The sequence below is a fragment of the Pararge aegeria genome, chromosome 15, assembly GCF_905163445.1.
Source record: "Pararge aegeria chromosome 15, ilParAegt1.1, whole genome shotgun sequence".
Lineage (NCBI taxonomy): Eukaryota > Metazoa > Arthropoda > Insecta > Lepidoptera > Nymphalidae > Pararge > Pararge aegeria.
Genome location: NC_053194.1, coordinates 8,892,727 through 8,915,337, shown reverse-complemented (window position 1 = coordinate 8,915,337; position 22,611 = coordinate 8,892,727). Strand labels below are relative to the sequence as shown.

Sequence of the window (22,611 nt, the reverse complement as noted above, 5' to 3'; positions counted from 1 at the left end):
TGATTGTGATAACTACATTCGTAACGTTCCAAACGCGCCCATCTGCTCCATTGCTGGTAAGTGGGCTCAAAAACCTTTATAAACCTAAGAAACTACGGCTGCAGTAACAGACTTTAATTTAAGCGCATGTGTATAGAATGTAAGGCTAGAGATTTTGCGTGTAAACTAAATGACCCATGCTCTATTTAATCCATTGTAGTAACAGTGGACTGTGGAGGTTGGTTGGGTTGGGTGTATGCTGTATGAGTCAAGTGCAGGATCGCTCGCCTGGAACGCTCGTCGGCTCACTGTGGAATCTGCACGTGTGCCCGTAGCACGTGTGAGGTGACGCACTTTTCACTCAACTCTAATGTGTCAAGTGTGAGGCCGCCCTAACTTTGTGATGTGATGTTCAGTGCTGTGCTTTGCTTTGTAATATGTGATTCCATACCCGGTTCCATAAAACAATTGTTTATAGCGCGAATTAAAAAGTAAGTCTATTTTTATTCAATTGTTAACTGATAATGTAATAAAATTAAAAATAAAGAAAGTAGGGAAGTGCCTTTGAGAATCTATAACAGAAAATATTGTTTGTCCATCCTTCACGCCCTAACCAAGCTACCAATCAATTATATTTTTGGCATAGAGTTAATTGAAAGACCAGAGAGTAACATAGGTCACTTTTTATCCCAGGAAATCCCTAACGGCTTCCTCTGGATTTGTAAAAAACCGTAATAAAGCGAAGATCGCGGACAGCTAGTAATCTAATAGATAAAGAAAATAGGGAATTTCTTTTTAAAATCTTTTAGAAAGATTAAGTTTTGTCAGAGCCTTAATGTGTTCGTTATGACCCCATAATGTGTTAAGTTTATATAAAGGCTTTCTTTATTTCATACTAGCTGTTGCCCGCGACTTCGTCTGCGTTTGATTTTGTTTTTTGATGTGGCGTTCAATTCAGGTGTAATTCTAAAAAAATTTTAAGTATTCAGTATCTAAGCCTTAAATGAGGGGTCTGCTGCGGTCCGCTGAGGAGTTCTGTCCTCTATCTCCAACCACATTCACCAGATCTACACAAAGTTTAAGCAAAGTTAAATACATATTATCACCTCTATAGTACAAAATAATTATTTAAATCGGTTATACTTAAATTGTCGGAGTTATGGTGTAAAATCGTCAAACACTTTCATTCCCTCTCCCAAAGGAACCGAGCTTAATGTCGGGATAAAAAGTATCCTATACTACTTCTAATACTTCCAAGAATATGTGTACAAAGTTTCATGAGGATCAGTTTAGAAGTTTTTGCGTGAAAGCGTAACAAAAAAACTTACATTGACATTTATAATATTAGTAGAGATAGGGATAGGGAAGTACATACAATTATTTAAATTGTACTGAGTTGTTGGTAATAATGATACTTAAAACTAAAGCTACTAGGGCTCCAACCGCGACCCTGCCCTACAGGGCTATTTCGGACAGGAGATAAAAATTATATCCCCCGATGAAATCCTTTAACAAGGGAAATAGTTAACGTGTCCATCTCCTAAAGCCCGGGAACATGGAATAGGAGATGTTTACCTCCGTTTATTATTACACATATATTATTTGGATATCATTTCGACTTGTGCGCCAATGCTCTGAGAACAACTCTGCTCTGAGAAGACAATCATAAAAATATAGTTAAATTTGCTTCCAGCCGTGCTGGTCTTCTCTACTACTTCTCAAGATAAGTAGGTGTAAGAACTAAAATATTTTTTTCAATTAGGTATAACGGTTTGACAAAAGTATATAACTATACTTATTTTCCTCCAAATAAAACGCATAAGCTAGCTGGATGTGAAAGAAAATAGAAAAATATGTGTTTGTATGTAACATAAAATTAGAGTCAATGCGCTTTCAGATTTCAGATTCCTTTCACTATTTTTGGTTTTATTGTAATTTGAAACAATGAAAATGTTAGTGTGTGGCAACAATGACTGTAGATCGCTATTTCATCAACTCAAAACCTAACGCAGTGCCGGTGCCCCAAGTAACTGTACGTAAGCTTAAAATTATTCACGAAGGTCAAACTTTGATCGATAGGAATATTTCAGTCAATTTAAATTTAGCAGGCAACGCCTTTCAGTATCATGGAATAAGCCAATTTTGTTAACGTCAGAAAAAAGATACGCCTCCCGTAAAAGTAACCATAATTTGGCAAACGATAGATAGAATCAGCATATTGATACGAGTAGATGATAAATCCCTTAATTTTGAATTTTTCTCCTCTGTTGTTATTGATTAGCTAGATTGCCTAAAAACTGTAACACGACTATAAATAAAATTATTAGTCTTTAAAAATACTATTGAGGAGTAGAAATGGTTACATGTCGTATCATAAACAAATAAATACAATGAATGAATAAATGAATGAATACATTTATATTGTACACCTACATGAACATATAGAAAAATTGTAAATAAAAATTTTACAAATAGTATAAAATTTAATATATAATACAATGAAAGTGATTGTCTTTGATTTGGACTCATATGTACGATTATTAAGACGATAGCTTCCTTGACGATTATTTTTTTGTCATTGACCGTAATCTCACTTTATGGTAAGTGAAGGATGCATGTCTAAGGTGGTAGCGGCCTAAATTGTTAGGGATATGGCAGTCATAATAAATCCGTAACCTCTTATCAGTTTCTACGCCATATCGTACAGGAACTTTAAATGGCTTGGCGGCAAAGCCACAGCCTTGGTAGTGTATCATAATGATACAAATATAAATTCAAAATTCATATTTTATTTCAAGTAGGCATACGCTATAAGCACTTTTGAAACTAATAAAGATTGTAACTTTTCGCCATGCATCGGCTTAAACGAAAGCTAAGGAGAGGTAAGATGCGCACCACGAGATAATCATGTCGGCCCATTATGTCGTCTATTTTATGTACGAGATAGACAGGCGTCCAGGCGCGCATTTTAGCCATAGGTCATCTTTAAAATCTCAACACAAGGTACAATAAGTTAAGAAGTGGTTTATGGTATTTCCATAACATTAATTAACATATCTTATTAATAATTAAGATCGCAATTACCTACTAGGTACTCGTTCATGCGCAGGTGTATAATTGTACCTACCAGTACCTTACCTTTTAAAGGTGTATTTTTTATATACGTAACCACTTTGGTACGGTATATTTACATAGGTACGATCTTCGCTAGAAAATTAAAATAAAGTAGTAAGTATGAGGTTATACATATAATTACATACTTACTTTACAGAAAAGTTTATAGCCTCGTGGTGCGCATGCTTGCTCACAGGTGACATTGTAGTAAAGGGCGAACTTGTAGTGGAATAAAATCTATCAAGAGATTTTCAGTAGCAGTCTCGAGTATACAATCGGTGCTGACCAACGTGCCTCTGGAACACGCTAGGCCTTCGTTACCGGTAATTATTACTATTGTGATAATGCCTGAAACAAGCTTGCATTGAAATAGCGAAGTGGGTCTACTATACCTACGAGTATACCTCTCCTAAGAGAGTAGCCTTTTTCCCAGCTAAAGGTTTTTTTATGAGGCTGGTGATGAGGCTTTACCAACTTTGATATTACCAACGCGTTGATATATTTTATCTGTTCCAACAACACAAGAGTAAAAGAATAATGGCTGAATTAGAATTCCGAAACACGTAAGACCTACATGCTCAGCCGACCGAATCTTACAGTTATGTAATAGACCATTATTCGGTTGGAAATTATCTATTAGTAACTCTACCTATCACTGTATATAACATAGTTTCGATAAACCTTCTAGGCTTCTAGCTGGCGCGGTCTATACTTAATAAGTTATTTTTAAATAATAAATCTTGACTAAGGAACGGCTATTTATTGCCTACGCACTGATTCTTACTATCTCTATGACTAGGTTTATTATTTGAATATATATGTACAAATATTTATATTGTTTTCTCGTAATATGGTACAAACGGATAGTCAAATCAAATTTGTGCGTTTCATTTTCCGCTTTTGCCATTTTTTAATTTGTTAATAACATGTGTTCATTACCGATAGTTTTGACGAAATGCTAACCTCACTATATTATATCTAACACCGCAATATATCTAATACTTATTACTTATCTGCTCTCACTCTCCGATCCTTATCACTTCTTATCTATCAACGTACGTCAGCAAGTAGTTTTAGGTATTCTTTAGTGAATTGTTCAGGAGTGTGTGTATCAGAAGTATTAAGTGGTTATTGAAATCAAACAATACAATTTTAATTGTACATATTAAAGGACCTTGTTCAGATTATATTATCTGCCCACCTGTAAATTCTAAGGTAGGGAAGTGATTGTAAATAAAATTATTTTATTATTTGTTTGTACATAATATAAATAAAACATTATGTTCCTATGTGTTCCATTGATATAATGAGATTATTTTGTCATGAAATTTAAATAGTATGAACTCCCACAATGCACTTTCTAATACTGAGACCCAGTGTGAATCAATAAGTAAACCATTGCAATTAGTTTACAGTAGAAAAATATCTAGGAACAGCTAAAATCGTCAGCAGATAATAATGTTTGTTGACATCGTTACAGCTGACAAAATAAAGAGCCAGTTATATGAAAATACAGTGGAGAGAAAAGTACGGAACTCAATTTTAGTCTTTTATATTAGTGAAACATTATGAACTGTTAATAATTTACTCTTAAGGTACATGGATAGGTACATGGATAACCGATTCCCAATCATCACGAGGTGTTTCTCACTGATCATTCCGGAAAACCTAAACCGATTGCGATAATTATTTTAAAATGTTAGATTAATTTAAATCTCTGGTGGTGATTTTAGTAATGGTGTAAAATTTATTGTTATATAAAAAGTAGAGTTTAATATCGTGTTAGATAGGTATGAATGTGAAATGATTTTTCTGTAAAATGAAATTAATAAACAGAATTGGTATAGGAATCCCTATTTTATAATGGAGTCAAAACTTCATTCTGTTTGTTTACTGACTCAGATTATGAGCATGTAACTTGTCATGTACCTAAAAGCCTACGTAATAGGTGTTCTTGTTTCTAGGACGTACTACTCGCAGATACCCTGACCGATTTGGGTTACGTTGGTCAATCTTCAGATAGATTTTCCAACTACGCGGGAGATATGTAATAGTTCGTAAGTTGTGTGTGCAAACACAGGTGCACTCTTACTCTCCCTTATAGTCCTGAAGCTATGAGAGTGAGTTGACTGGATAGAACCTACTAATCTGTAGTTTCTACGTAGAACCTCACAGCTGACCGTTTTTGGCCACGGTGTCCAATCTCCTGAGAGATTTTTCAATTACGCGGGAGATATAATAGGTCGCAAGTTTGTGTGTGCAAACACAGGTGAACTCTCTCCTCTCTCACTCTCATAGTCCTGAAGCTATGAGAGTGAGTTGACTGGACTATAACACAAGCATCAGTAGAGAATTTGTTTGTTCGTTTATTTTAATACTCGATAACTCATTACAAAATTTTAAATGATGTGCATGTATATTGAAAGTCGGACGCCGGGGTAGAACTTTCAATAAACTGTAATAAAACTGTTTGAAGTCAAATTAATTAAAAAAAAAAACAAAAAGTATTACGCAGATAAAGAAGTTATTAATTAAACAATAGAAAATAATTACTAAGTATGAATACTTAAGACGAAAAGAGCTTGGTAATAACGGAAGGACGTTTGATGTGCTCGTCGTTGTAGAAATCGCGGTTATAACTTCCTCGAAAAGACTAAAATTACTGCTCAACTGAGCGGATGAGTAGATTTTCGTTAATGTTTGTGTACCTTAAATTATGTATTGTGTAATACAATCGCTGCCGAGTCGACGTAACATTTAATCATCAGACGAAGCTAATGCATTATTGAATAAATTAGCAAATATTATTTAACAACTGTAACTCTAAACTGTGATCTCTTTTGTTCCAGTGAGCTCAAGATTGCAAGAAATCATTACTCATCGCTACAAGGAACTCGGCAGATGCTGTATAAATTAAAGCCCATAAACATCATTAGGTCACTACGATAAGATAGCGAAATAAAACGAAATTCTTCCTTTGGAAAGTGTTATAAGTAAAAGATAAACAATGCCAGAACTAGGCCCAATGATGCGTGCGCTCGAATTGCAAAGGCTCATCGAAAACAAAGTGTCCGAATGGCGCGAGAGGTCAGCTAGGGTCGCGGGAGCGAGCGTGGCTGAGTCTTATCAGCAGCCGCTTCACTTTAAACGTCACACCAACAGACGCAAAAACAGCGCTGAAATAAACAGAATTATCGCGAAGTACTCCAGACCTAACAAGAGGCCTGACGAGCGGCGATTCACAGTAGAAAAGTGCCCTGAAGAGCCGCCTGTTCGTCCAGCTAGGTATAAGAAATTTTTAAATAAGTTCTCGAGAAGCGAAGATAATCTTGCCAATATCGGTGTCATGGACACTCATCCGGACCCCACAGAAGAAACTATCAAGGCTCCACCACGTTCAAAATTATCCAAATATAAAACGAAGAGTTGTGAAGATATAACGGCATTTGTTGACCTAAACCACACGATGAAGAGCAAAATTTTCGAAGAAAATAGTATATTAAACGCTAAAGCTGTTTCAAAAGAAAGACATACACTTCATAGTATCGGTGAAGATAGTGCGGATATTTCGGAATTCGAAGACAGTGGCATTAGTTTTAGACATAAAACAAATTTTCTTACATCGACTCCTATATCAAATAGAAAGACATGTCCAGCTGGTGATTCAGTATCAGTGTTTGAGTTTGAGAAGTGTGCTAAATATTCTAGTGTTTGTGATTTACAAAAAGGAAGTTCTGTGCCAGACATTCATAAAAGGATATCGGTGGGATCAGCGAACACTTTGGATGCTCGAAAGCGATGGAAGTTAATCAAACCTCCGTTCCGAAAAGGAACTTTTGATTGTTTACTTCGTTGGCGCGGAAAAAAACCGACGTCTCATCGAACTAAGTAAGTCATCACCTTTATTTATTTTTGTTTTTTAGCTATCGAGTATAAGAGGATGGGTATGAACAGTGGCGTGCACTCCATACATGCACAAAAGCATTACATACCCTGAAATTTTTGTATGACTCATAAATGCGAAGGATTTTTCCATTTTATTGCACCTTTCTTCTTTATGCATACCCTGGTCAAAAACACAGTGCACGCCACTGGGTATGAATATATGAGGCCGATTCAAAGCACCAACGGCGACCAATGATACTAAAGTACTTTTATGTCATACGCCCCTTACTTTTCTATTTTTTGGTAGAACGTGACTAAGCTACTAATCTGTCTACACTGGAAATATAACCTTCTCTTGGAACATAGGAGGCTTCTTATAACACACGTTTTGACATTAGCGGCCCGAAATAACATCTTACAACAGAATTAGGAACAAACAGAAACCGTGTACACGACTAATATTGAAGCTTCAAAAACCACTCCACTGTAGTAGTGTTTCTCAAACAGGCGGTTAGTCACTTAATTAATTTAGCAGTGGCAGTAATCATTTTATCTATAATGTTCTAAACGTTTACTATAAAATAAAGAAAATGGGAAAAGTTTGTGAGCTAGCAACATTCCGCGGGTGAGAAGTTAGAAGTGCTCGGAGCATTTTCTCTGTTTTTTTGACACAATGCACTGCAGGTAATAATAGCTGAATGAGGATTCTGTATGTTCTGAATTCTGTGCATCTAATAACATAGAAGGAGTTATACAATAATAATGTGTATCTAGAGCTGTTTGTCGATGGTACCGAACGATTACCCATTTGCCAGGAATAATAGATTTATTTTGCAATTAGTCATAATATTATTTGATATCTTTGATGAGCTAAGGTAATAAAATAAGGTTATATTGACGGCAATGTGACTACGTTTTTTTTTGTTGAGTAGTAACTAGGTTCCAGGTAATGTCGATGAAAAACGTGTTCTACATGTTAGAAAGCATCTTGAGAAGATTCAAGGTGCTTTAAGGGAACTTGTATACCTTTAAAGGAAAAAGTAATTATTTTAGAACTAACGGGCAAAATATCTTTTTGCATTTGACATGGTTTTAAACGGTTCTTCTATTATTTTCTCTTAGATTTATCATGTTGTAATGCGCTTTTAAGAGATAATGCGCTGTTAATCAAATTAACCTATGGCTTGTGTATGGCTTGTATTATAATGATTATAACCTATCTAGCGTACTTAGGGAAACAATAGATCCGTAAACAACAAATCCTTACTAATATTAGAAATGTGAAAATGTATTTGTTTGTTTGTTCTTCTCTAACTAAACAACCAATTAACCAATCCGCCAATTATTTTTAGGTATTGCGTTTTCCTGTTAAAGATTTTTCAGCTCGGAGTTAAATTAGTTGTGTCAACCCGTGGTAAGCTCTCGGTCGCGGTTATCGGCACTAACTGGTGATAATAGTGGTTAGAGCCCATCAAAACTCTCTGCTCTAAAACTCTCTCTCCTACCAGAGAGGAGGCCTGTGCTCAGCAGTGCAGTGCGACGTTAATAGACTGCGCCATTGAATTAATTATGTTACTAATGCCATTTCTTTCTTTCTCCTGGTCTTGTCTCCGTACTTGGTCGGCTGAGACCTTCCGTTGTACGAAATGTTACTAATGCCGTATTTATTTCACTAATCCTAGGCCTCCCCTAAATAGAACGCCTAACGTTTTAGGTGATAACTATTTGTGAACCGTTGATGTACGCTTAGGAATCTCCTTAGTTTAGGCGTTACTTATTTAGGCATTTCCTTGTTCGTCGTTAGTGAAAACCGGCATAAAGCTCACTGGACGGAGCATGATGATCAAAAGGCGATCGGACTAAAATGAAACGAGGAATTTCGATTACTAACTCATTTAACAGTTGTTACTTGTAGTTTTAAAATAATTAAATTACGATTAGCTAACGGTTGGCCTTGAAGTTGGACGTAGGTATATCTAAGTGTTAGAAGCGTCGCGTAAATCTCGATTTGGCTATTCATAGCTATGCAGATGTAATCACATGTCTACCGTAATATAACAATTTGCAATTTTAATCTTATATGTACAAAAGAGAAAGTGTGTGGGTATGTTCCGTATATGCTCCGAAACGATTGGACCGATTTCAATGAAACTTTCAGGGAATCTCTGGATTGACCTGGCGAGTAATCCTGTAAAGTTTGGTGACGATCGGAGCACTCCTATTTTTGAATTGTCAAACTGTCAAATACAGCTTTTATTTACTATGATGATATTCTATTGTATGGTGTACATGGGTGTAGATAATGATCTTTACCCGCTCGAGAAGAGAATAGAAGAGAATGACTACGGAGAGAAATAAATGATTTAATATATTATGAGACTTCAATTAAAAATTTAATGATGTTAGTTTATTGTTTAAATAAAATAAAGCAAAATCTAGCCCGGCGAAGCGAGCTGGGTACGCTAGTACTCTATATTCCTTATTAATTATTACAAGCGGTTGAACTTAAGAACAATTTCTGATAAGTACAATTATATAAATATTCTAACGCTTACTTAAAACTTTTTTCTTCTATGTGACTCTTTAAGGGTGATTTTAAGTTAGCCTTCAACAAGAATTATGCTAATGTCAAGTCTTAAAGTGAATTTATACATTCTCAGAATTGTTTGGTGGACTTCTGGATTAAAAACAGACCTATAGATTTCCACTTTTAACAGCAAACAATACCTAACAATAATAGCCCGACCCGGGTACTGAAACTTGGACCTCGTAAGCCGCAGTTAAACACACAACCACTTGATGAACGAGGCAGTTAAAATAAAATATCAATTAAAAGATAAAAATATCTTGAGATCGTAGTTCATTACTTACTCATTAGCAGTCACGTTTATCTATTGTGTCGAGCAGGGAAATCTGCTATATAATTAAATATGGCTTCTGAATTAAGTGATTAGTGATTTCCCATGTATTTCCTCTGACAACAGCGTGGTAATAACGTGGAGTTTGTTCCTGTCGAGTTCCTGAGGGCTTTATAAGTTCACATTGCACAATATTTTATCGACTAAGCTAATCGATTTTACTTGCGCGGCATTGCAGTTTTGCCAAATGTTGACCTATGAATTCTAAATTGAAGAAGTAGGTATATAATAGAGGTCCTCCATTTAATCATCAGATTTGCAGCGTCAAAGTCAAAGTCAAAAATATCTTTATTCAAGTATGCCCATAGATGGCACTTTTGATGAGATTACATGGGAAATGTGTATCTACACGGTAATGAGATAATGGCGATAACCATATTCGTTATCTTTAAATCCAAACGCGTCCTGTTCTAAGAAGCACAAAACAAATTCTTTTATTTTTCTACGTCGTCCCGCCCGCCTGCCTAAGTCAAGATAAGGCTCATGCTTCTTTCTTTGTAATAATTGCCCACCTGAAAACCATCGCCTATACAAAACTTTGCAGGGCATACACGTCCTAAAGAAAACGCCACCGTGTGCCCATTAACCTGCCGCGTAAGTCTCATGTGCCTGTAATAACCTTCACCCGCAACCACGTACTACAGATCAGACAACAGCTACGCTGCTTGGTAGCTGAAATAAGCTTCTGAGATTAGCATGTTCTGGCAAACAAACTTTCATTCCCAATTCAAGGTGGTACAATGTTTTTTTAAATTTCAGTAAGAGATTCAGGATGTCCGTTTAGTTTCCTAATGTTCTTTTATTAATTTGAATATTGATAGCATTCTGACACATAATTAATTTAAGGTTGAAACTATTTTATAATTCCAGTCATACATATGATTCAGGGATTCTTCATTTTCTAATATTTAATTTTTACTGATTCGATAAGCCTTTATTCAAATGGGTTATGTCAGTGATTTGTTTGATATCAAAGTACTGTTCCAGGTATCGGGATCGTCTCTAGGTAAATAACAGTAACTGCTTATAAGTCGATGTAAACCGTTTGATTGCTAAAGCAGAGTGTTTGCGTTTTAAAGCAAACATGTAATTAACTAAGTACCTACTATCGCGTTATTATCATCTTGTTTACAAATAAACAAAAAAAAAAATTATTTATCTATGATTTCTAAATAAATGCATCTTATTATTGCTACTCTACCTTACTTAATAAACTACTTTTTTGTAACTTAAATACAAAAGTTAGACGTATGCTGTCGGTATCGGACATTATCAAGCTCTACAAATTTTTGCTCAAAAAATATATTACGACAGTAAATACATCGCCATCTTGCCCTAAAGCAAGCTTAACTTGTGTTATGGGCTCCAAGATAACTGATGAACTATAATTTGTGAATAATATACATTATTACCTTTAATCTATAGATAAATACCCAGGCACTGAAAATCATTCATGTTTATCACGCGAACAATTTCCAGTGGTGGGAATCGAACCCGCGGGCTTGGCCCACTGCGCCCATCTGTCGTTTGCCCGTTTTTTTTACTTAGTCTGCAAATCCGACTACCACGAAGAAGTCTTTTAATTTTTTGGTAGCCTATGACACTAACAAATAGTGTTGTTTGTTGGTAGAAGAATTTTGATTATTGGTTCTGTTGATCCAGGGATTATCACACATAACCTCACAAATGTAGACTTATACGTTATAATATTAGTACAAATAAAAGCAGACTTTATATACAGTGAAGATTAAGCTTAATTTGCTCGATTTAATAATAATTAAAGGTTAATTTAAACTTTATTTGCTTTACAATTTAGTAGAGTCAACATCTCCTAGGATGGTCCGGTGTTGCGTATTGCGTATTGTGGGAGATCTGCTTGATCGTGTGTGGCGTATAAAAATTGAAGATATCATAAATAACATCGTATGAATTTTTTTTTCTACAAAATTAAGCCTAATATTTATTGTGCCTCTAATTATTAAACTTAAAAAACCAAAACTATCTTTAGAAGACCTAAACGGATTTTAATCTACTTCAGAAGTTATCAGTGCCAGTCCAGAGACCAGAATTTTGCCCACACTCGTGCCTCGGAGACGTATCTGTGAAACCGAAACGCTAATAGTTTTTGGGTATACCATTGCCATAGCTTTTACTGCAAGAAATCAGATTCTGTGACTTTCTTAGTAACGCGCCGCGTAGCGTTAGTACTATGCACGTGTCGGTCTTTTAACTTAAATAGGGTTGCCATAAGTAAACACTTAGAATGTTTCGAATTAGTTTGTATCGATAAATAAATATGCTGCTTTTGACTTGATATTTTTACAGGGTGATTTCGTATGAAATTTACTTACGCACCCTTCAACAGCATTTCAAAATTCCGCTAAACGTGTATGTATATTAGGTTATATGCGAATTATAGCTATAAACAAAGTTATACCGAGTATGTATGTCAATATGGAGAATTAGCATAACAATGCACGACAATAAGTCATGATTCTCGAAGCAATTGTAAGCAATGCACGGTGCCCACTCGTATGATGTGGACTGCAATATGAGACTCTGTTCATACCTAAGCGCATAATATAAGCGCATTTTAGACATAGTTCAGAAAAATAATGCATTATAAGTGCAGGAATGTAGAACAACAATACAAATACAACGTGGAAAACCAACATAAGAATTGAAAAATACCACTGTGGATGATAGATTTTTCTTATTTTTATTTATACATATTATATGTTCTTGTTTAGTTAATAATATTAATGCTACTTACGCTGTTAGTTTATAATAGGACTGACATGCAGCTGCTCTGTAAAAGCCCTAAGAAAAAGAATAAAAAAAAAAGTAGTATATGTTTTTTTTATTCCACTACGAGTGCACCCTTGACTGCAACCTCATCTGGTGGTACGCCCACAGCCTCCCACTAGACCAGTCCAGAGAGAACGTCCAGAGTATACCTCAACCTACCGTGTTGCGGCGCCTGCCTGAGCTATTATTTAATAGATGGATGCCATGGTGATGGCGGTTAGCGAGTTCAAACATTTTTTTTGGTAGATAAAGGTAAATGTTCTATGTGCTTTTTGAATATTCCTTCATTCGTATAAAATATATCTAGTTTCGATATAAAATATATCTAGATTATCCGCCATTTTCCATACAACGGAAGACCGATTTTTTTTCTTTTATCTAGGGATATTAAAAACTCTCCGCAAGGAAATCCGTGACCCTGATATGCTTATAATTATTGAGAGCGGTAAGGTAGACATTATAAGAAAACCGTTTCCTTAATTGACTCACCGGGAATCGTCAAATGATTTCCCGTTGTGATGGCAGGGTCTAATAAGCAAGCAGTGTGTCCTGGAAACTCCCTGACATCTCGTCCAATATACTTCAGTGCCTCAAGTCCAAACTCTTCGAATAGTACCTGTTGCCAGTGATTACCTATGGCTCTAAAACGCGGTCGCTGACTATGGGACTCATAAGAAGGTTCAGGATCAATCAGCGGGCGACAGAGAGAACTATGCTTGGAGTATCGCTACGTGATCAAATCAGGAATGAGGAGAACCGTAGAAGAACCCAAAATTCCGACGTAGCTCAAGAGTTGCGAAGCTATAGTGGCAATGGGCGGGGCGCATAGTTCGGAGAACCGAAGAACGTTGGGGTCCCAAGGCTGACATGGCGATCTCGCACCGTTAAACGGAGCGTTGGTAGACCCCCGACGATGTGGAAGGATGCCATCAAGCGAGTCGCAGGGAGCCGCTGGACCCAAAGATCTATGTTCAGCAGTGCAGTATAGTCTCCTTTCGTGCACCTAGAGACGGAGAATCGGTTTAGTTTCGCATCAATATTTTTAACTTTGTTTAACCGTGCGTTAATTTAATTTACTTTTGAAACGGGTTGGCTATAGCCACATACCTACTCTCCCACTCACTGATAAGTCAGTGATCAGCAAAGCCTAAAAATTTGGTACAAAACGAGGAATAACTTGATTAATAAGTGATCAGCAAAGCATAAAAATATGGTACAAAATGAGGAAAAAATACTTATTACAATTATTTTGTAAGCCCCCGTCTTTTGTATTACGGAAAAACATACATTTGCGACTGTTAATTTTTCTATTATATGACTGACAACTGGACCCTCCTCGGGGGTAGTTCTTTACTTGATAGTTTTATTTAGGTGGGCTTAGACCATTGATTTGAAAACCTGTATACCAGTAGTGAATGCCGTCATTCACTACTGGTATGGATTCGTAGCCCACGTCACGCACTTCAAACAACTGAAAAAGTTTTATGTCAATTGATATCAAACTTATTTTCCGTGCTTAAATTTAAGTCGTAGTGTTAAGTGGACATGGTTAGCGAAGGTTCTGTTGAATTCAGTCCTTGACTGCAATACTATCTGATAGTAGGTGACGATAGAACACAGAGTCTATGATGCTAACGGGGTAACCTGTAAGGGCAGATCCTTTCTTCTAATAGGTTTCCACGCGATATTGTACCGGAACGCCGTCAAGCAATTTACTGTAATACCAGGAAAAATAATAGCTACGTAATTTGATGTTAAATAATATATTTAATTCTTCATAATATGTAACTTATTATTTTATAATGTGCAATTAACTTGGAAATAACTTTATCTTTGCGTAACTACGATAATTCCCTACATGACACTTAATGCCATAACAATAGGTGGTTTTTCTACAACAAAATATCTTGGGTATCTAAAAACTGGAGTAGGTTATAAACCTCTGGCGAACAAAGCTAACAGCCGCTTGTATTGTCCGCCAGTCACTGACAATCCGCGCTACGTGAAGCCTGAAAATTCGCACTTACTTTAATATTAATTACGTGTGTGCTAAAAACTTCATAATTAAAACGTAAACATTTTTTTTAACGTGGAATCGGAGTGTTTTTGCCTTAATTAGCTTTATTAAAGCAGTTCTTTGCGTTACCTTATAATTTAAGTGTTGTTTCTGTGAAAAATGGAACAAAAAGCTCGTGTTGACCCGTGGGGATTTGTGTACAAAAAGTTGCAAGAACACGAAATTATTAGCCGACGCAAGTAAGATTATCATGTTAAATTTTATATTTTCAGTTGGATTAGCTGAAGCCCTTAAAAAGCTCTGTTATTTAATTTAATTTTCCACCATAGAGCAATTATTAGAATTTTACGGGATTTAAGTACGAATAATATTTTTATGGTTTGTGAAACTAACAGTACAGGTGACTAAAGTTAAAACAGTGCCTACTGTCCTATAATACTAAAATAATGTTGAGATACAATGATTTGCATCGTTATCAATTTAAAAGGATTTTTAATTTAAGTAATTTAAATACCACATGCTTTTACTGTGATGGAAAATCGTGAGGAAACCTGCATGCCTGAGAGTTGTCCATTACATTCTCAAAGGCGCGTGAAGGCTACCATTACGCACTTGGCCGGAAGCGTGGTGTCTACGGTTTAAACCCATCTCATTCAGAGAGGAGACCTGAAAAGGGCCAGTAATGGTTTGATAATTCTTATGATGATGACATAATAATACCAGTAATTCATTACTATGCAGACCTGAAGACAAGTTTGAGTGTTTAGATTAACAGAGCACTGCAATCTTGTTTGTTCTGTGGTTTACCTATGTGAGCAAAGGATTAAACTGTCTTGTAAATATGTTGCTCACGATTTATATTTAGTTATGCACAAGCAAATTATGAGAGGCTGAGTTTAGGTAAATGCGAGAAAAGTCTTTTTTCTAAATAAACAAAAGAATAACTGGCACCCTGACGTCAAGCCTCTGAGTTTACTTCATAATCCGCAGCCTATGGCCATTGGTCTTGTCTCTCATAGATGAGACGGTATTATAGCATAGTGCCATCACGCTTGTCCAATGCGGGTTGGTGGGCTTTAACAACTTTGCCACAATTATTGAAAATAATCGGGACCGACGGCTTGACATTCTTTCCGTGGCACGGGAGTTGTTACCGTCAATTTCCTATCTTTGGAATGGTACTGAAAATTCTTTAATAGAAAATGCACAATACCGAATTATATAATTCGGGGACCAGAGATTCGAACCCAGGACCACGTGATCCGTAGACCCACTACAGCAAATAGGTAGTTATGAAAAAAGGATCCACCACCTACATATTTACAAGTGTATACTACCTGTATGCTCCTCGAAATGCCAACTAACAGCTACCTTTAGTAAGTTGTCCAATTTAAGTTGACCAATATCATCTTCAGCGTTTAAATTTCTCAATATTGAGCATATTGAAGCTGCTCTCTCATTGGAGACACATTGAAGAGGCCTGTGTTATACTGACCGTTGTAGTGGACAGCGCTAATTTCCTAAATCATAAATTACTTGAATTTTAAGCTGGGCGTAAGCGTTCTCACCTCAGGTGTCTAACAACAATCCTAGTTAAAACACTAAGTATAAAAAACATGCTATTGGCCATTTTGTGGCGGCGGCCATCTTGGAGCAATTTTTTACAAACATAGCTAAGAACACTCTCGACTAATTCACCTTTCAAATAAAATGAGGATCTAAAATGTCACAGCAGACACACACGAAGGTATACACTTACACGTTAAATTTATACCACCCCCTCACTTTTGCATCGTGGATTAAAAAACAATACGTTTCACTGCAAGTTGCATTCAGCTGTACCAACATTCGGTTCCTTTTTCGGTTTGTGTCCGTCTTGGCACCCACATATCTATTCAGATTACTTACTAAGCGTCGCCCCCATATTACCGTAATCAAGGTCATTAACATGCTGATATCATTTTGTATGCAGGTACATAAAGGAGGTTTTCATTCATTATTATTTTGCATCAAGTGTCTAAACTCCGCATCCAGGTCAAACCTTAAGTAATAGATAACATGTGAACGCTCCAAATCGAGATGTTGTTTTTCTGTTTCGAGACAATTACGTCTGACATCATCATCAACCGATGGACATCCACTGCAGGGCATAGGTCTTTAGTAAGAATTTTCGAATGCCAATGAGTAGTGCCACTTGTGCCCAAGAACTCCCCGCGATTCTGATGACGTCCTACGTCTGGCCTTCATACTAGTAGGTAGGCCTTATAGAGATGTTAGAGATTTATATATATCACCTATTGCAGGGTCACCGTACCAGCACCTCATTCCACTTGAACTCCGTGACTCGTCAAGCTATATTCGTAGCTCTGGTTCTTCTGCGGACGTAGAAGTCTACAGACAGACATAGCACTCTCTATCTGCCTCTGATTACCATGAGTTTAGAGCATAAATTAATCTACACTAGCGCTCCCAGCGGAACAGGCTTAAAATTATATATATATAATTTTCACACGTCTTTTCCCAGTCCATCTAAGCGTAGTGGGAAATTAGATAAAATGGATAATATAGTAGCAATGGGAATTGAATATTGGTAGTTTCATTTAAACATGCCAAAGCGATCACTACTCCGCCAGAAAGCTCGGACCTTCAATTCCATTAGCTATTTGTAGTTGACTAAACAAAAGGCGTATAATTAAACAAATGAAAACTGTTGATCAACCGTAAATTGATACGCTGACATGAATCGACAAAATTATTATGTACCTACCTATACTATGTGAATCGTTAGCAATATTGATGTTTGTCTACGTAATTGTTTTAACGTGGTTAGAAGAAGCGGTTTTTTCCTAGTGTTAGGGACTGCGGCTTTTCTTCAGGAGGGACATATTTAAATTTCCAGCAAGTACCTCTAACTTTTCAGAGGTGAGTGAGTTTCAAGCATTTAATATCACATTCCTTAAAGGTGAAAGAAAACCTATTGAAATACTGTGAAATCCACAATTTGGCCAGCGTAGCGGTCTATGGTTTAATAATATAATATAAGTCTTATACGGAGAGGAGACCTGTCAGCTAAAGTGCACCGGTAATGGTGTGATAAATGATGAATTGTTATTCAATAAATTAGTATTGTGATGCTTTCTAAAACAGCGCTACAATGGATAAACGCATTTCGAACGCCTGCATTTTTCAAAATTTGTATTCCCTTTATTTAACGGAATTAATTTAATATCCTTTAGGATAATAACTGAAAATTCCGTCATATATAAAGGATATTTTCGATGAAAATTTCTGACTCAAGAATATAGTATAGAAAAGAAATACTTATAGTATATATTAATGATGTAATTTTTAATTGCGTCTCGTCAATAATAAGCCATTTTCATTTAGCTTTGAAGAGTTTTCCTGTATCACTGAGCATGTTAATGGCGCCTATCTTCTCTTAGATAACGTCAATTATTATTAATCCAATATACCTATCTACATTAATCATTCCGTTTAATATAGTTATTAAGGCTACTTCGAGAAGGAAGGCAATGAACTCCCGTCAGAATTAGATGTAAGGTACCTAATAATATATTATGTAGACTATAATTATGAAGGCATTTCGTGGAAGCAATAAGGTTGTTTTGTGGTAATCTGATTATACTCTTAAGATATGTAGTCGTTTTCGGTGTTGCTGAAGCAATTTATATAAGACAGGCTAACTCATTAGGCATATATAAAAATGCTGTTAAGGCTCATTCATTATCTCGCACAATAAAGACGACTGTTATTATTTATTTACTCTAATATATGTATATTTAAGTATGTATGCTATGCTAAAGTATATATTAATTTATTTAATTTCATATTTATTATTTGTGTTGTTTTAAGTGTGTAGTCTGGTTTATGTATGAGTAATATGTTTTTATGGTTTACCGTTACCTTTTTTGGTTTTCTTTTTAGTTTTCCTAATACGTTTCCAGGCAGAGATCGGAACTTAGCGATAAGGCCTTTTGTATTCTAAGTCTGACTATTTTACGTCTGATTGTAGTCGTCGTCAGATATCTGGCTCGCCCGAAATAACGTCTATCAGTAATGTTTTTACAAGTGAGGCTTGTATCAAATACTAAAATATACTTTGCTATTATAAGGCGTTGCTAGTTCATTGCTGCTGAAATTCTTATAATGATATACAGTCATTGAATTGCACTACCTATTTTTAGAAAACGGAATAATTGCGTGTCAGATAACATAATATATGTTAGGGTTACGTATTTATGTTTATGACGAAAACTTACTGTACTACTACCTAAATTACGGTATCAAATATTATTTCCGATGATTGTTAAAAAAAATATGTCGTGACTTTAAAATTGGCATACACCAATCAAATGATTCTGGTGCCAATTCCATTATTATCATCCCCTTACCAGCTCACTAGATGGCATGGGTTTCCTCTCAGAATGAGAAGGGTTTATGCCGTAGTCCACCACGTTGGCCCTGTGCGCATTGGTCACACGCCTTTTAAAACTTCGTAGGAGTACTCCCAGGCTTGCAGATTACCTATACCAATAAAGTAAATGATATTTTAATTGCATACCTTTAAAACTACGAAAAGCCGTGTCGGGGATCGAACTAGATTCCTCCGCGAGAAAGGCCGAAGCTCTAACTCTATTTCGCTGCTTTTAGGTGTTGCATTCAAATTACGTTAAAAAAAATATTACTATAAATATTATTACGAAGTGTTCACTAGCTGAGCGCAAAGCTGTGAAAGACTTATCTCAAATTGTTTTGATTACTCAACAGTTGTAGAGTTAATGTCAATTCAAGGTCTGGTATCTAGTATCGTGATACCCCTTAACATGAACTGTGACGAGTAAGATAAAAAGAGCAAAAAACGAGTGCGCAGCGTTCGTTTGGCGTTGTAAATTGTTACGACTACTTAAATAGTTTGTGGCATCAAGGTCGATGGTATAGCTGGTTTTATGTGATGGCTGACGATTAGGTATAGTCTACTTCAAGGTCACGAAATGAGAGTAACAACTCAGCATAAATATTATGTTTTATTTAAACGTTCAAAAGTTTTTTTACTTGAATTCGTTAAAAAGATTCTTGTTTTATCTAGTTTCCAAATAACTGATATTAGTTTATTTTCTTTGACATTTCACTTCTACCGCGTTTTAGATAGCATTGCAGCAAAGGCAACGGATATCGCGCGATTGTGCGAGAAAATGTATCCCAGTAGGTATTCTTACTTGCTTGTTGGCTTGCTTATTATAGAATTATTATTCTAATATTTGTTTGTCTTCCAATTTCGTTCGCGCTTCACGCCGAAACTACAGGATGGATTTGATTGTTACTACATATTTGGTATATATTCATAACTGATAATCTGAGTTAACATTTAGGATGTTTTTTATACGGAGAAACAAAAGGGTACCTTCGGGATACGGGATAAATTTTTGGGCGATTTTAGACAATTGACGCCGTGTAATCTAGACCGAATACAGCAATATTTTTTTCTCCAAAAAGGTTGGATCTAACATAATTTCCGTTTAGATCTGGTCAATATTAATGGAGCTTAATATTGACCAGACTTAGGTACAGAACTCCATACCTAACGGCTAGTATTTTCTGGAGACGGTAACTTTTTACTGTGTTTTTCTTTGTCATGGGAATTCTGAAATAAATATACTACTTATATAATAAATTATACGAAGACGCGTCCATTAGTTGTATTAGATAAAGTTCTAGGTACGTCTTGAGTAGGCAGTTAACCGGAAAATAAATTTAAACGAAACAATGGCTAAATTAAAAAAAAAACAGTTTTTTTTAATTACGACTAGGACAACATCTATTTTAAGTCAGCGCCTAATTGTTTACAATGTACTTACCTAAGTTACTCATTATACTGAAATATTTAACAGGAAGTCTTGACTACGATTTGATAGTGTTTGTACATACTTAATATCCAGATGATTTGTTTGAATACTGATTATAGATTGTTATTGTGTGCCATTATAAAACACGTGTGATGTTTATGCAGATCAGCTTGTAGCCGCACTGGCGGCGTCGAGCGTAAAGCGACGACGACTGTGAATACCTTTTGCCTTGTATTACGTCAGTTTTATTTCGTTCGCCTACTGGCACCACGCAAAACAATCTCTTTTAAACAAGTGTTTACGTTTAATTGTAACAAGAGAGGCAAATAACGTTATATTCAGGTGACCGGCAACTTTAGCCGGCAGTTGTCTCAGTCAGTGACCTCAAATATAAAAGTTTTGCCGTGGTGACCGCTTTGTATGTGGTTTTATTCAATCTTATAATCTTAAGTTAACTGAAGGTGCTTACGTCATTGACTACGCGAAGATAATGTCGGTTATGACTCGTTCCGTTCGGTGATTCAGATTGATCAGCATAAAATCATGGTCTTACCGTGTCTATAGCCGAACAAGTTGGTCGCGATATGCTCTGTGGAACGCAAATGAGGAAATAAAAAATCATTAAAAGTTAAGTGCTAAACAGAATTAATCATGGATGAGGAATCAATGTGGAAAGGATTCTACGAAAAATTACAACAACAAAAGTCTGTGGAAGAACAAGTGCATGATAGCCGGTAAGTAAGTCACAATGGCTAAAAGGCTAATTTTCCACTTACAATAGATAGGTAGTTACAGTTAATAGGTAGGTACTCTTTTCTTTTCTCACATTGTAGAATCAAATTATGGTTTTCTTCGTGATTGTTGTAAAGATAATACAACAATCACGAGGAAAAGCTTTGTTTACAATATTTATCAGCATGTAGCCTTGTTTATACAGATAGGTACCGAATAAAGAGCGCATGCGTGGTTTCAAACTTTCTTGCCATACCTTTTCTGAAGTAAAATTAGTATTTACTAGGTACCAACCTGGTGGGTAATGCTTGAATGTAATTTAAATTAAAGACGATTTATACCCGTCTATATTTAAGTTTGAGAATAAAATTGTAACTGGACGATTTCTGTACATCTATTTTAATCTATAATTATGTACCTACACTACTACGTACTAAACAATAAAGCTGAATATTTTATAACTTTATTTTTAAAGTGCTTACCTATCTCTGAAAGTGTACTTACCTACCTTCCTTTTTAGTTAAAGCGAAGAAAATAGGTTAAAAACCGATTTTTAACCTTTAAACCTGCAAACTAGTTGATGCTGATAGGTACCTAATTTTTATCCCCAAAAGAGGTTCCTTCGGGATAGGAAATAAAATTATTTGTCGATATTAATAATTATTACTTCTTGGAGCCATTTCCTATAAATATGATCCGATTTTTAGATTGTATCATCACTTTAAAAACAAATTGAAGACAAACTTTCTGAAGATCTGGTGAATGTAAAAGGGGATAAAGGATTGGGTTTTGATCACTAGCCATTATTAAACTATGTATTACCCGTGGGTACACAATGGGCTAAATTTACTTGGTTCTGTTTGGGTAGGTACTAGTTTAGCAGGAGTAAGATTTCCATTTACATGTTAATGATGAGAGTTCAGACCGACCGGTTACCAAATTCTGTTCCTGACTTGGGCAAACGTTGCTTTCCCAGCATAAGTGATTGATATTTGATATTGATGACGCAGCTAGGCTACATTTTGTGTTTTGTCACTATTCTAACCAGAGTAACATATTAAATCATTGATTATAACCATTTACAATAGCGCACTATCATTAAAATAAGACTAAATGCCGGCTATTAAAATGACCTAAGTTGGGTTCTAGGAGCTATATAACTGATAAACTATTAAGCAGTTAAATAACCTGTGGAATGCGAAGGTATTTGTAAAACACGATGGTATGAAGTTTAAGATCAATTTCACTCCATGATCGAACATAACATTTCTAAAGAACAGAAGATATCGTGCGG

General features: G+C 35.8%; 1 protein-coding gene and 1 long non-coding RNA gene across 6 annotated transcripts in view; one reads left to right on the top strand and one right to left on the bottom strand.

Annotated features, from left to right (window-relative positions):
- The first annotated feature begins 5,958 nt into the window (after positions 1-5,958).
- The window catches only part of LOC120629910 (protein unc-13 homolog 4B), a 47,563-nt gene continuing 30,910 nt past the window's right edge, over positions 5,959-22,611 (top strand). Inside the window, exon 1 of one of the 4 annotated variants that reach the window (XM_039898988.1) lies at positions 5,959-6,981. In XM_039898988.1, the coding sequence (XP_039754922.1) occupies positions 6,101-6,981 (881 nt within the window). In that variant the 5' untranslated portion in view covers positions 5,959-6,100. Of the gene's footprint in view, positions 6,982-14,710; positions 14,961-21,167; positions 21,320-22,611 lie in introns of those variants that run through there. The other 3 variants (XM_039898989.1, XM_039898991.1, XM_039898990.1) reach the window with 3 other exon arrangements.
- LOC120629912 lies at positions 19,873-21,512 on the bottom strand. 2 transcript variants are annotated; one of them, XR_005659006.1, is made up of 3 exons: positions 21,362-21,512; positions 21,055-21,174; positions 19,873-20,039 (listed from the first exon to the last, which is right to left on the bottom strand). It is a non-coding gene; the product is annotated as an uncharacterized LOC120629912 (long non-coding RNA). The 2 variants fall into 2 exon arrangements; XR_005659005.1 differs by lacking the exon at positions 19,873-20,039 and adding an exon at positions 20,290-20,383.